General features: G+C 35.3%; 1 protein-coding gene across 1 annotated transcript in view; it reads left to right on the forward strand.

The window, feature by feature from the left end:
• Positions 1-16,131, forward strand: part of LOC107563165 (calcineurin-binding protein cabin-1-like) — a 105,367-nt gene that overhangs the window by 72,957 nt on the left and 16,279 nt on the right. Inside the window, exon 36 of the mRNA XM_016247960.1 lies at positions 10,405-10,479. Coding sequence (XP_016103446.1) covers positions 10,405-10,479 — 75 coding nt within the window. The remainder of the gene's footprint in view (positions 1-10,404; positions 10,480-16,131) is intronic.

The raw sequence follows: 16,131 nt of genomic DNA on the forward strand, positions 1-16,131 counted from the left end.
AATGCTAGTGAATGCTAGGGTCTCGCTGGTGCTTTTCCTACTAAGGTGCACTGGGGAATTTTATTTGTGTGTGTGTGTGTGTGTGTGTGTGTGTGTGTGTGTAGCCCACGCCCAAGTCTATGATATTCTGGTCTCTACATATGACTCAGGTCCTCCTTCGGTGTAAATCTATTTGATTTTAAGTAGCATAAATGGTGCAGGTACTTAAGGATTTGAACAAGACTGCCTAACCCTAAATTTGAGCAGTAATAATATTAATGCTTGCCTTAGCAAAAACAACTAGTAAGTAGTAAGTAATTGTTTTAGTCACAAAGCAGGCTGTAACTAGGGATGCATAATTGCGAGTGAGATAGAGCTATACTATGTTATATTATACAGAGATTAAGGCAGCCCTGGGGAGAACGAGCGAGGGCCAATTGAATACAAATGGAACTGTGGAAAATTACTGGTGTAGCTAATGATAGTGTAGCACACGAGCTCCATAACATTTGTCATCATAGTGCTGAGTCAAGTATGCTATTGTATAAGAATTCGCCAAGAACCAGTGAGGTCTTAAAGGACCGGTTTTTGGGACCGATTTTTATTTCACACTGAACCTCAAATGACTTTGAATACATGATTGTATTAGCATATTGTACAAAGTGCTGCGTAGTAACTGATTACATGTAATCTGGATTCCATACTTATAATTAGGTTATATTACATTTCAAAATACTCGTAATCAGGCTACAGTTACTTTTTTATTGATTGCATTATTACTTATTATTTGAACAATAGCAATAAATAATTGAGAATTTATTTATTCTCCCTCATTCTTATTTTTCATCTTTTAAATTTTCATTTTTAAAATAGAATACCACATTTTAGTCTTCAATCCTTTGTGGACATTCACACAAAGACCACTTACTAGTCAGGCAATAAATAATAATAATAATAATAATCATCATCATCATCATTTGACCAATGGATTTACAAAAATCTTAGGTTTTTTTCTATTTTAAATGCTTTCTCTACATTTCAATATTGCATCACCTACTGATGAACATATACATTTTATTTGAATTATGACTTATTTTAAAATGATTTATTTTAATTTCACTTTTTCTGATTTAATTAATTATTATTATTAAAGTATTATTATTATTATTACTTTTCATTAAACTCAGAAAACCCCTGCAATTTCTTCATGAACCCCAGTTTGGGAAACCTTGATTTAAATAAAAGTGGGAGTATAATTATATTTGTGTGTGTGTGTGTGTGTGTGTGTGTGTGTAGAGCGAGAGAGAGAGAGATTTTTACAGTAAGAAATTAATACTTCAGCAAGGATTCATTAAATTGACCAAAAGTGACAGTATAAACTCTGCTACAAATTTTTATAAAAATTTGAAGAATCCGATTAGGGCTGTCGCGATTCGTCGATTTTATTCGACTATTCAATTTTTTAAAATCCTCGACTTCATTTTGCTCGTGTCGGCTAACCGGCAAAATACAAGAAGTGGCGCATTTCACGGACGAGAATCCATAAAACACATTAGACTGTTTCCCAAGGCTGCATGATATATTAAACCCATTTAAAAATCATAATTAAGCATAATTGTGAATTCACAAATGCTACGATTTAATTAAATAATTATATGCGATGCAGTTCTAATACAGTATATGCGCTTACATTATTTACATGCGTGTAGGTTAAGTACGTGCGTCACACAGCGGCTCCGTTCACAGTAGTTTCACAGTAACTGTTATCATTTACATGTGTGGAGCGTCTCAAACTCCATCTCTGCATGTTGTTGTGAGTTTGGGTTTATTATAACGTTCATCTGGGAACGCAACATGCGCCATTTCATCAGATTTGTAAGGTAAATCATAACACGTTTTAATAACATTATATAACATTTATATACACGTTTTGATGTCCACATATTCTTTTACTTACAGTGGCTATAGCATTTCTGTCCTAAAAAAAATTATTATAATTATAGGGCCCTATGAAATCAGATTTATTTCCAAATTCATTTTTTTTCCATTCTCATTTTTCTATACTCTGTTTTAATGGTTAAATTAAATGTATTAATCAAAAAGCCTGTCTAATTAATTGAGTTTTACAGTTTTATTTTTACCAAATTTGGTTTTCCATTATTTTCTGGATTCCATTTTAATGGTTCCATTAAATTTTAATAATCAAAAGCATCTCCAATTAATTGATTTTATTTTATTTTTTAAGTTTTTTTTTTTCAGAAATACTGCACATTTACATTTTTCTCCTAAATAAATTCTGGTAAGTAACATTTCTGGTAAATACTCCTATAAAAAGTGTTTTTTGATTATAATTGTATTAGTAGTAGACTAGAACACGTGGATATGTTGTCATTCTTACACTAATACTGAACTTTGATTTCAGTGATTTGGATTATGAGATGGACACTTGCTTCTTGCACTCTATGTTGCACTTTACTTTTGCTTTAAAAAAAGAATTTCATAGAAATTTGGATTTCATTTGGTTTAATAAAATATATTTTAATAAAATATTCTTAAGTAAAATAGTTGTTTTGTTTTGTTTTTTTGCGGGAAATTAATCGTTTTCGATTAATCGATAAATTAGTCGGTAGATTAATCAAAATCAAAATAGTCGTTAGTGGCAGCCCTAAATCCGATACTTTCGTGTAACAGATTTTTTTTTTTAAACATTGTAAAAGTTTGTCACATGAAAGTAGCTAACTATTAATTTAATCGAACCTTTAATAGAAATCTTATATGTAAATAACATTTTCAATGTAAATATATTTTATATTAGATCACTATATTTTATAAATTATATATAATATGGCAATATTTTTTAAATAATACAAAATTTTACATTGTTACAAAAAATTCTGTTTAAAGTTTTTACTGTTTAAAAAGTTCAAAATCATTCATATATAAATTAAAGTAAATTAAAATATTAAATGTACTTAAATTAAATTAACATGGATTCTTTTGACTTGGGCCAGTAATAGCCATCTAGTACCCATCAAGAAAACCTGTGAACAACATACCAGCGTGCTGAAAAAACTTCTGTGCCACCTAGTTATGTTCATAGTGTTTTTAAGCAGAGGAAGCTTGACAATTCACTCTAGAAATGTGTCTTTGTTTTAAATAACACAAAACAAGTTATGTCTCGTGCCTTTTCCCCCAATACCATCATCAAGTGTTGAGCTCTGTAATTTAATCATGTTAAGGTAAAAAACAAACTAGCAAAGTTGCCATTAAAGTATGTTATTAGTATGAGAGGTTAATGGCTCTAGCTGGCAGTACACACACACACAGCACTCATCTAGTCCATTATCAGCCTCTACCTCTCTAACAGTGTATCACCTCTCATTTCCCCTGCCTGTGTAATTGCATCTGCTCTCTGAGTGAGTGAGTGTGTGTTTTTGTCTCAGTACCTGAGTCTAATTGTAGTGCTTGTCTCTGCGTGTGTGTTTATGAATGTTTATGTGTGTGTGTGTATCCTGCGGTTGTTTGTTATGAACCATCTAATTCTCCTAGTGAAGAACAAGTCTCTGATTGAGATGACAGTGGAAAGGAGAGAGATTTTAATGTGGCCCCTGGACACTGACTCACTGGTCAAATTGGCCCATCTTTACCTCGCTGATTGAGGAAAGGTTGTACGTGTAAGAATTTAACAGTCCGCTTTATTTGGGGCCTACATACATAATGAATTATCAAGATTGGGGAATCGGATTGGATTCGTTTTTTCATGAACTCATTGCAGTGTGTTCTTGAATTTCCTTCCCCGCAAAAGATGCCTTAGAATTAGGCTAAAATGTGGTATCTTAGTAGGCAGGATAATTAAGTTGCCTACATTTTGAACAGGTTTCACACCGGGAGCGTTTTGAGGGGCTATGATAAAGTGCTGCCTCCATAGACCCAGCAGTTATAATCAATCTCGTAAATGAGGGTAACCACAGTTATAAATGCACAGGAAATGTGAACCGTGAACTCAGTCCAAATTGGCAGTGATTGAACTAGAAATAACATTCTCACGCTTTATTCACGTAATCATGTAGGCAGATGTTTTTATCACTGGCCTGCAACAGTCATTAGCATTTATGAATGGTGATGTGCTCATTGGTGGTATACTTTTGTAAATATTCTATCTTGATTTAATTTGTGTAAAAATGGTGCAATTACATAGAACATACTATTTTGTTGTACCTTTTTCCCCGGATCTGTTAATTTATTAGATCTGGAATACACTGGAATGCATCTCTTCTCATATATACTGTGTATATATATATGTATATAAATAAAAAATTCTATTGTGGATTTTTTTTCTTTGGCTATTGAAGCAAATGGGAATGCAAAATTATATTTGTTATAGTTTCTGTTCACCACTATAGAATCTTACCCAAAAATGATGACTGACAATTCTGAGGACCCTGGAAATGTGAAAAGGGTTGATTTAAATAAGAAAAAAAGAAAAAAAAACTTGAAAAATATTCTATTTTATTATTTTAATAGCAGTGAATCAGTTTTGTTTACATGTTTATAAACATTGAAATATATAAATATTTTAAAAACTCCTGTCAAATTAAAGTCATGAACATGCAAAAAAAAACAAAAAAAAAACAACAACATAGAACCAGAAATGGTATACTAGACAGTGCCCCTGAAGTCCCGCATGAGTTGACAGGATTTACTGCGTAATGCAGTTGAATAGGAATGCCTAATATCAAACAACAGTACAGTAACTTACCAATGTCTGGTGGTTAAATAAATATTGAGTCTTTATAACATGCATTACAGTGCATTATACCCTTTAAGTGTTACCAAAATTAGTTTGTAGAAAATGGATGTTGTAAACAGTACCAAATTACTTCATTGGCCATCAAAGCCACCAGAATGCACTGCATGAGCTTGTGTGTTGTAAACCTACAGCAGCAGTAATTTACAACAGAAAATCTTTTGGTTAATTTGTCTTATCATCATATCTGGACTTGGTCAATTCATGTCAAGTGATCGTGTGCCTTAAAGGTTTTTCCATACTAAATCCACATCACAAACATCCATTTAAGCTCCAGGAAGTCCTGGATTAAGGCTTTTGCAGCAGCTACAAACCCTGAGATTAACCACCATGAAACATCACTCCAGCTCTGCCACTGCTTTCTCTAGTAATGTCTGCTGCAGAGATGCAATCATCATAAAGCCGTTGTATGGGCTTATTCTGTGCTGATCATATAGAAGGAACATGGCTGCATCCTGATTTGCATGCTCTGTACTGTGTAGTATGCAATCATTGTGTATTCAAAGTATTACTCCAAGCAGCGTTTCTAACAGAATCTACAGAAATATGCATCTGTTTATGCTATAGGACTAAAAAAATGGTTTCAAAATTTCAAAGTGCAAATGGGAATGCAGAAATTATATTTGTTGTAGTTTCCGTTCACCACTATAGAAGTTTAACTGACTATGATGACTTTTGCTTCTAAGAACCCTTAAAATGTGGAAAGGGGCCAATGAAATGACTGGATTTTACCTACAAAAATTTCTCAAACCGTGATAAATGTGACCATCCCTTACGAGGTCTGTGGTATTAAGATGCAGTTATGACAATATGAAGTTTTACTACATACTCAAATGTTTGGACACACCACTAACTTTGTATCATGATTCTATGAATGTATGAACTTTACTTTTTGTTGACATATACGCAAGTTGTCTACATATAGAAATTGTGCTTACTTATGATTAATTATTGTTTTTAATTATTCTGAAATGTGTAAATAATGAAAAATGTATGTATGTGTCCAAACATTTGACTAGTAATGGTGTTTATGCAGTGAACTCATCAGGGTTCTTCATCAGTGGTTGTTGTTTTTAACAGCTCAAACTGTGTGCTGGTGCTGGGAGTGTTGTTTTGTGCATCTGAGTGGTGTGCGGTGTCGAGGTTGTTGCGCAGTGTTTTGAGTCATACGTCTGAAATCTCACACCACACCAACTGGAGGAACCAGTCCTAACATTTAACTCACACATGCACACCAGTAGAAAACTGCGCCTATGAACTCTACGCACTGATAGATTAAGTTTAGGACGACTTAAAGTGGATCACCGTTAGCATTAGCATGCATGCTAAATGCAAACAGGGTTAGAGGCAGCTACAACCACTTCAGTATAGCTTCCTGATACTTTAGTCAGAGGAATTTCATTATATATATATATGTATGTATATGTATATATCTATATATACTGTATGTATGTGTATTAACGTTTAGCATTAGCAAAGGCGTTGTCATCTCTCTCTCTTTTCTTTCTCTCTCCCACACACTTTGAAAAAAGAGAGCACCATACTCTAACTATCTGACATAAAACAGACACCAGGGATGCCCAATCTCAGCCGGCTCCTCCGGTTGCCATGACCACAAGCACTCCAGTAGAGGTCTATTTAGGTCATTTTGTTCTATAACCCGTCAGCCTCTGTGTGTCAAATTTGAGAGGATCTAAAAAAATCAATAAGAACGTCAGAACTTGTCTAATCGGCCATATTTTAAAGGGCTAGTTCACCAGAAAATGAAACTTCTTGTCATCATCTACTCAGTCATGTTCTAAACTTGTATGACTCCGTGGAAGACATAATAAGAAATACAAAAAAAAAATAAAAAATCCTGGCTGCCGGTTTCCATGAAAGTGACTAGGTCTGGGTCCAAAATGAGGAAAAAAAACAAAAATGGTACATATGACTTGTGTGTTTCTGAAGCAAAATGATGGTTGGTTTTGTTTATACTGCTTTAAACTAGCTTGTTTTATTTATTTGTGTAAGTTCTTGGTGTTTTGTACAGATAAAACTTTGTTGTGGCTTGTTCATTTTCAGGACTTCATAACACCATCTGCACATTTTGGCATATCATAGCGCTGGTAGCGATTCTTTGTTCCTACTGCGTCCTCTCGGGACCTCTGCCTGTGTTTGTGTACGTGTATGTACACTGCTTTTTATTCCATATTTGTAGATGATCTGATTAAGGTCCTTCATTAGCGTGGGTCTCTTCTTCCAGAAATCATCATCAACTGATTTCTGAGAGCTTTTCTGGCAGGTTGCATGGCTTTCGCACGCACACTGGCTTATGGGACTGTTTCTGGGGGTTGTTTTCTGGAGTAGACTTCATGTTTGCCTTCAGAATTCAATGAGATGTTCATTAATGCTTTTTGTAAAGTCAGGCTCTTTTTTCTAGCGCTTTAGGTACCAAGTATTAGTATTGGCTAGTTTTAATAAGATTAAAGAAGAGTTAAGTTGGGTTGTTCACCCAAAAATGATAGTTTGTCAGTTTAGTCATCGTCATCCATGTGCACCTTTGGTGTTTATATGACAGTAGAGAAGGGCTGGGCGATAGATATTCTACATTTTTCTATTTGGATTAAAAAATATATATATTTATTTACCTTTTTTTTTTTTTTTTTTTTTTTTAACATCCTTTGTCTACATATAGAAATTGTGCTTACTTATGATTAATTATTGTTTTTAATTATTCTGAAATGTGTAAATAATGAAAAATGTATGTATGTGTCCAAACATTTGACTAGTAATGGTGTTTATGCAGTGAACTCATCAGGGTTCTTCATCAGTGGTTGTTGTTTTTAACAGCTCAAACTGTGTGCTGGTGCTGGGAGTGTTGTTTTGTGCATCTGAGTGGTGTGCGGTGTCGAGGTTGTTGCGCAGTGTTTTGAGTCATACGTCTGAAATCTCACACCACACCAACTGGAGGAACCAGTCCTAACATTTAACTCACACATGCACACCAGTAGAAAACTGCGCCTATGAACTCTACGCACTGATAGATTAAGTTTAGGACGACTTAAAGTGGATCACCGTTAGCATTAGCATGCATGCTAAATGCAAACAGGGTTAGAGGCAGCTACAACCACTTCAGTATAGCTTCCTGATACTTTAGTCAGAGGAATTTCATTATATATATATATGTATGTATATGTATATATCTATATATACTGTATGTATGTGTATTAACGTTTAGCATTAGCAAAGGCGTTGTCATCTCTCTCTCTTTTCTTTCTCTCTCCCACACACTTTGAAAAAAGAGAGCACCATACTCTAACTATCTGACATAAAACAGACACCAGGGATGCCCAATCTCAGCCGGCTCCTCCGGTTGCCATGACCACAAGCACTCCAGTAGAGGTCTATTTAGGTCATTTTGTTCTATAACCCGTCAGCCTCTGTGTGTCAAATTTGAGAGGATCTAAAAAAATCAATAAGAACGTCAGAACTTGTCTAATCGGCCATATTTTAAAGGGCTAGTTCACCAGAAAATGAAACTTCTTGTCATCATCTACTCAGTCATGTTCTAAACTTGTATGACTCCGTGGAAGACATAATAAGAAATACAAAAAAAAAATAAAAAATCCTGGCTGCCGGTTTCCATGAAAGTGACTAGGTCTGGGTCCAAAATGAGGAAAAAAAACAAAAATGGTACATATGACTTGTGTGTTTCTGAAGCAAAATGATGGTTGGTTTTGTTTATACTGCTTTAAACTAGCTTGTTTTATTTATTTGTGTAAGTTCTTGGTGTTTTGTACAGATAAAACTTTGTTGTGGCTTGTTCATTTTCAGGACTTCATAACACCATCTGCACATTTTGGCATATCATAGCGCTGGTAGCGATTCTTTGTTCCTACTGCGTCCTCTCGGGACCTCTGCCTGTGTTTGTGTACGTGTATGTACACTGCTTTTTATTCCATATTTGTAGATGATCTGATTAAGGTCCTTCATTAGCGTGGGTCTCTTCTTCCAGAAATCATCATCAACTGATTTCTGAGAGCTTTTCTGGCAGGTTGCATGGCTTTCGCACGCACACTGGCTTATGGGACTGTTTCTGGGGGTTGTTTTCTGGAGTAGACTTCATGTTTGCCTTCAGAATTCAATGAGATGTTCATTAATGCTTTTTGTAAAGTCAGGCTCTTTTTTCTAGCGCTTTAGGTACCAAGTATTAGTATTGGCTAGTTTTAATAAGATTAAAGAAGAGTTAAGTTGGGTTGTTCACCCAAAAATGATAGTTTGTCAGTTTAGCATTCGTCATCCATGTGCACCTTTGGTGTTTATATGACAGTAGAGAAGGGCTGGGCGATAGATATTCTACATTTTTCTATTTGGATTAAAAAATATATATATTTATTTACCTTTTTTTTTTTTTTTTTTTTTTTAACATCCTGCACCATGTTGTCCAATGAAACAATGTTTAAAAGCAATGAAAACAAATTTAGTGAAAGTAACCATGTATTCTATGCTGTATATTATGTGCAAAACGGGCTAAAATCACATTACATTCTAACATTGTAACATTATAATCTAAAAACAAAAACAATGCTATTTAAAGCAGAAGTTAAGTTCACTAAACTAAAAATGAATAGAAATAAAAACAAAAGCACAGGTTAATTGCATTGTATTTTGATTACCCCATTACAATAGTCACTTTACAGTTACTGCTATCATAAAACACACTTAGCCTACTTTTGGGTTTAAAATTCTACACATGGCACATTTATTGTCCAACTCCAAATATTTTAGTAAAATGTATATTTTAGGTGGCACTCGTTCACTGAAAGCTGTGAAGTTTAGTGGAGAATCGCATACAGTAGGCTCGTACACTCCTGACAGCAAAATGGAAATATTTCCACAACTTAGACTTGGATGGAATATAAGTTATGCACTGAGGAAAACAGCACATCTCAAACGCATTAAACAGCACAAGTAGCCTCTCTGTCAGCAGCACATGAGTCTGTCAGAGCAGCTGACGGTGTGAGCCTCTTTAAACTATACGTGTTAACTATATCTTACCAGTTATTTTAAATCCCTTAATATAAGCATGTCTCATGTTTAGGACAAATTGGATTATGCACTTCCCCGCAGCAGCGCACTCTGCATCCTCTGCTATTATTCAGATGCTCTCGTATCAAACTACTGTATGTCGAGGCAGTATAGCATCATACTATATCCCTTATAAAAAATATGTTGATATATACTCGATATATACCACCCAGCCCTACAGTAGAGGATCTAATCTGTACATTAATTCACTAATTTATTCTTTTGCAAAGTCATGAAGAACAAATTAAGTTCAAAGTGAACACTGACTAATCGAATGACAGAAATTGACTGTTTGCAACTGCTTTTACATGACACAAAAACAGCCGAGGAGGAGACACTAGGCCTTTTATACGATTCAGAGTTTCCGAATTATTGTGTGAATGGTTGTTCTGGTCTAAATGAGTGTAAACATGACATGAAACAGCATTAAAACACCTAATATGTGATGATAACCAAGTCAGCTCAAGAGGCTGTTTTTGTACTGTTGTGTCTGATTAGGATATCTAACTCTATGAATGTTATTTCTCATACTTTCTGTCTCTCTGTAGGTGGATGAGGACGTAGCATTGGATCAAGCTGTTAAGTTCTGCCAGATTCAGATGGCGACGTCAGCACAAAGACAGGTAGGACACACAGAGACTCTCTCTGTCTCACAGCAGGAAATAACACCGGCTGCTTTTCCCTCTGGAATGCAAATCCAATATTCTCTCCTCTGCTCACTCTGTTGGAAACACAGTAGACGCACTGGATGTGTTCACATTTGGCTGTGGTGCTGCCCCCTCTGCTACCCCTTTCTCTCTCGTTTTAGGTTTCTCTCGCCCATCCCTCCCACACGCACACTCTGTCTTTTCTGTGCCATTTATGAGAAGCACTAATTATGCACCTTTTGCTAGTATCGCTCCTTCCCTCTCACTGTTCAAATAATGAAAACTTCTGTTGAGCTGCACAAAGAGAGAAACAGAGACTGTGTTTGGTAAAGAATAGTTACTGCATACCGACTACACACAAAATACTAACTACTATTAAAAAATGGCTTGCACAACTCTGTCGTATGCAAACTAAACATTCAAATATTCAATTCAATTCAAGTTTATTTGTACAGCGCTTTTCACGATACAAAAACTTTACAGAAAATTAAGTTTCTACAATATATTTAGTTGTAGCTTATCAGTGTTGACTGTCAGTTAATGTACATATGGCAGAAATGTACGGAAAAATCAATTTAAGACGTAATCAAACAGACGATGAACACTATTAACAGCTAAAAACAGAAACAAATAAAAATAGAGACATAATTTAGCATAGCTGCAAATATTAAATATTAAAACACATATGGTTTGTTGAATGGAAATTCTTGGCACAAAACTGTTAATTATGGATACATGTGACAAAAATATATTAGCCTTTGTTTGTTTTTATATAATGCTAATAAGTTAATATGATATTATATTTATGTTTATTCATATATTAGAATGTTATTCTATGACTATATAGTTTCTGGTAATGTTTATATTATTCATTTAATATATTTGTATATTAAAATGTTTTATATTTTTTCTGTTTTAATCTTTCTGAGGACATTAGTTTTCTAATTAGTCATAAACAGATGTTAAAAATATTTGTCAATAATGCTTCCAGTTTGTTCAATACATTGAAGATTGTTAAGTGTTCACTAAATTTCAGTTTTGGACATTGCACTGCTGTGTATAAAAATGACAGTAAACCTGAATTTGTCTTGTTGGATAATAATACAAGTTTGGGGTCAGTAACATTTTTTTTTAAGGAAATGGATTTATGAATGTCCTTTTAGGGCACATTAATATTATCAAAAGTCACAGTAAAGACATTTATAATGTTACAGACTATTTATATTTGAAATAAATGATGTTCTTTTAAACTTTCTATTCATTAAAGAATCCTGAAAAATTTTACTGTTTTTGATACATTTTTGATAATTGTCATAAATGTTTCTTGAGCAGCATATTATACTGATTTCTGGAGGATCATGTGACACTGAAGACTGGAGTAATGATGCTGAAATTTCAGCTTTACATCACAGGAATAAATTACATTTTACAATATATTCAAATAGAAACCAGTTATTTTAAATTGTAATAAAATTTCACAAGAATACAGTTTTAACATTTATTTTTGATCAAATAGATGCATCGCTGGTGAGTATGGGACTTTCAAAGCAAAAACTTGTGTATGCCAGATTAGCAGAGTTTGACTGTGGTAACAATAGTTGTAACTGTAGTATTTCAGTAAAAACTGAGGTAACCAGGTACATTATCATACGTGTATGGCATTCCAAACATCCCCAGAGCGTGTCGACTGGGTTTTCTTCAGAGAGACAATCATACAGGTATGCCTGATGTTCAGCTCTCATTCGCTCCTGTATGAGAGCGTTCTCTCTTTTTATTAGCCATTCATTATTAGTGTGCTGAAACTAGTCTGAGCAAAACATATAAGAGCCCCTGCTGTGCGTCTCATCTCTCTCTCTCTTTTACTCTCTCCATCTCTCACCCACTCAACCACCCCCCCCCCCCCCCCCCCCCCCCCCCCCCCCCCACACCTCTTCCCCCGATTCAATCGCTTTCATTTCACATCACTGTCACTCATGCTATCTGTTCATCTCCTCTGCTGCGTACTTTGCTCTAATGCGCCATTACTACAATGTTTTCTGTCTGATAACCGGCAGGTCGATCATGTTGTTCCACCATTAGCGCGTAAAACACCACGGCAACTAGGGATGCACTATATAATGCTGCTATTTTTCATCTGCATAAATACGATTAGGCCGGTGTTGTAAGATAATAGCAGGACTATTTATCCCAATTTGAATAACAGGTACAAAACAGTTATCTGTCTTTCCTGCAGTGCAGAAAAAAATATTTTGAGATATATACTGTATATTTTGCTGTGTTTTGAGATTAGGGATTGTATATGAAACCGATTAACAAAATTACCCTCATTACATGTATTATTTTTTTAGTTGACAAATTACAGAAAAAAAAGGGTTATTCAGAAGGGCTTTAGTTCTTTTATTTATTTCTGACTTTTTAAGGATGTTTCACATATTTCACAAAAAGAAAAAAATTATATTTTTATCAATTAAAAAAAAAAGCTGTATTCAATATTACAACATGCAAATAAATAAATAAATACATTTAAATAAATTAAATTTTGAAAATAAAAATATAAAGGACCTTAATCAGCTACACAGTACTTTTCAAACATTTGCAGTCATTTAAATGTTTTCTGTTTTTGAAGTCTCTTATGCTCACCAAGTCTGAATTTATTTGATCAAAAATACAGTAAAAGCAGTAATATTGTGAAATATTATTACACTTTCAAAGAACAATTTTCTGTTGTAATATATTTTAAAATGTAATTTATTCCTGTGATGCAAAGCTGAATTTTCAGCATCATTACTGCAGTCTTCAGTGTCAGGATTCTTTGATGAAGAGTAAGTTCATTTGAAATAGAAATATTTTGTAACATTCTAAATTATTTTGCTGAATAATACTGTATAATATGATTCCCACCTTTAGTTTTACTCCAAAGAAATATTAAATATTTTTTATTTTAATGAAATATTTTTAATGTTTAAGTATTTAATAAAATAGCTATGAATTTTTTCCCCCTGAAATGTTGAATATGTATCATAATTATACCATTGTCAAATGCCAGTCAGCAGATCGATTCAAGTCTTACAAACCTAAGTGTCAGTTTGGCAAATTAGTCACTGGACAGAACTAAAACTGAATTAAAACGTCAGTCTGAACATCAGTGTAACAACTCCTTTTCTCACTGAATCACCTCAGATTTCTCAGTCACTCACGGCTGCACTGACTCAAAATAAGACGAGGACGGTTACTCTCTGCTGCTCTTTCCATTGTGACGTGCTCACAGCATTAGTAAAGAGTCCCTAAAATTGAACTCAACCTCTTTCCTGAGACTGTTTGAGGTGGTTTGTTTATTCATCAGGTCTCCCTTCTTTGTCATCTCGCTCTGAAGCAAGCAGTCAAACCGGAAATGCGCCTGTTGGTGGGAAGCGTGGGTTCATGCACTGGTTTGAGAGAGAGTGAGTGGGTGGGGGGTGCTCATCACAATTGCTTCAGTGTATGTGATATACTGCAGAGCGCTAACAAACCTGCTCAAACACCCCAGTCAAATGAAACATGTTCTGAATTCAGTCACTGTCAGACAAACAGTCATTGCACAATCATAACACACTTGAGTATTTTCAGAGGTTTGTGGCTGTTTAAGCTCTTTTTCTTTGTTTTCTTTAGTGATTACTCATTAGTCATCTGACTGGCAATTTTATCCTAAGTGACTTGCAGTACATTTATTACAGGCATATTCCCCTGGAACGCAAGATTCTGTCATCATTTACTCAGCCTTGTGTCATTCTAAACACATATATCTTTTTTCTGGAAAACAAAACACAATGATCTATACAATTAAAGCGAATTGAGCTCCAGAAATGACAAAAATAATTGTCATCTGTGCAATTTATGCACTATATTGAAAGTGTTCTAAAAGTCATTTAAAAAAGAAATTAAATCATTATTTGCTGAAAATCTCATTACCATTCAATTCCATTCAAAAGTTTGGGGTTGGTAAGATTTTGAAATTATTTTAAAATAAGTCTATTATGCTTCCCAAGGCTGCATTTATATATTTAATGCAGCCTTGATGAATAAAAGTATTTATTTATTTATTCTTAAAAAAAAAAAAAAAAATTGTACTTAAAGGGGTCCTATTATGCTTTTTCACTTTTTAAATTTTAGTCAGTGTGTAGTGTGTATGTTTGGGCATAAAAAAGATCTAGAAAGTTACAAATCCCAAAGTCCACTCCAAAGGGAGATATTTCGTTTTTTTAAAAATCCCTTTTCAAGAACTACATCGAACGGCTCGTTTGGACTACAGCGTTTGTTTTCCGGGTTTTGTGATGTCACAAAGCGGCTCATTGGAATATCATTAAAATAATTCCCGCCTACAGAGATTGGAATGGTTGGGGGGTGGGGAGGGGCGAGGTCGTGGTTAGAACGCTTGGTTGAGTGACTGCATCCGAGAGACGACGGAGAAGAAGTGCTGCTGCAGAGTTAGTGCATCAGTGAAAACGAAGAAGAAGAGCTGCTGTGCTGTAGCGTCAAATTTTCGGCATGTCTAGAACAATTCTTACAAGTACAACACGACATAGCTGGGCACCGCGGACAGACGCCGCCGGTGTGCCTACACTCAAGAAAATAATGTATTCGAATTTTAAAGACATGGCGCGATGCGACGCTGCGCTTCTCGTCCGGTGTGCGACCGCCTGAAACGCTGTTTTTTTCACCTCCGTGCCCAAACGTCTTTGTTTGGGCTTCCGAAAGCGGATGATGTCAGGAAACAGTGGTTGCAGTTTATTTTTTTAACTCTGTTCCTGAGCATTATAACCCCAAATTGCTATTGTGTGCTGGGCATTTTACTGAGGACAGCTTCCACAACACGAGGGAGTACAGTGCCGGATTCGCCCAAAAGTTTTTGTTGAAAGACGGAGCAAGGGGCTTGGCAGTAATGAAACGCTGTCTAAGCTGTTCGCCAATCACAACGCACTGGGACAGCTAACCAATCACAACACATTTTGTTTTTCGGAAGGCGGACCTTCATCAAAGCCGGAACTAATCGAGCCGTTTGTGCCAGGCTGGGGAGAAAGGTATTGTAATAATGTAAATTATGTGAAAAATAATGCGTTTTTCGAACCACCAAGCATGAGAGCATGTTCTAGTACACCCCCAAAACAAAATCAAGACTTTGTAAAAGAGCATAATAGGACCCCTTTAAGCCCAAAGTATACTTCGGCCTATTCACATTTCGCGACGGTTCAAAGTTCACATCTAGCCAAGTACAGTTCAAATCCCTGAATGTGTTCTTGCTCCGCCCCTTTTGCATCAAGAGGTGACTTGTGCGAACTTGAGGCAGCCAGGTATCCCACAATGCATTTAGCACCAACCACCGAGCGTTAAAGGGTTAGTTCACCCAAAAATGAAAATTAGCCTGTGTCTTACCCTCAAAGCATCCTAGGTGTATGTGACTTTCTTCTTTCAGACGAATCCAATTGGAGTTATATAAAAAATTGTCCTGGCTCTTCCAAGCCTTTCAATGGGGGTAAGTGGGTGTTGGTTGTCAACAGTTCAGAAGACATGAAATAAAGTGCCCGCATCCGTAATAAAATGGGGGGGGGGGCTTTAGATAAAGGCCCCCCCGTAGGGAATCCATGGGTTTTG

The sequence above is a fragment of the Sinocyclocheilus grahami genome, unplaced genomic scaffold, assembly GCF_001515645.1.
Source record: "Sinocyclocheilus grahami isolate Dianchi unplaced genomic scaffold, SAMN03320097.WGS_v1.1 scaffold859.1, whole genome shotgun sequence".
Lineage (NCBI taxonomy): Eukaryota > Metazoa > Chordata > Actinopteri > Cypriniformes > Cyprinidae > Sinocyclocheilus > Sinocyclocheilus grahami.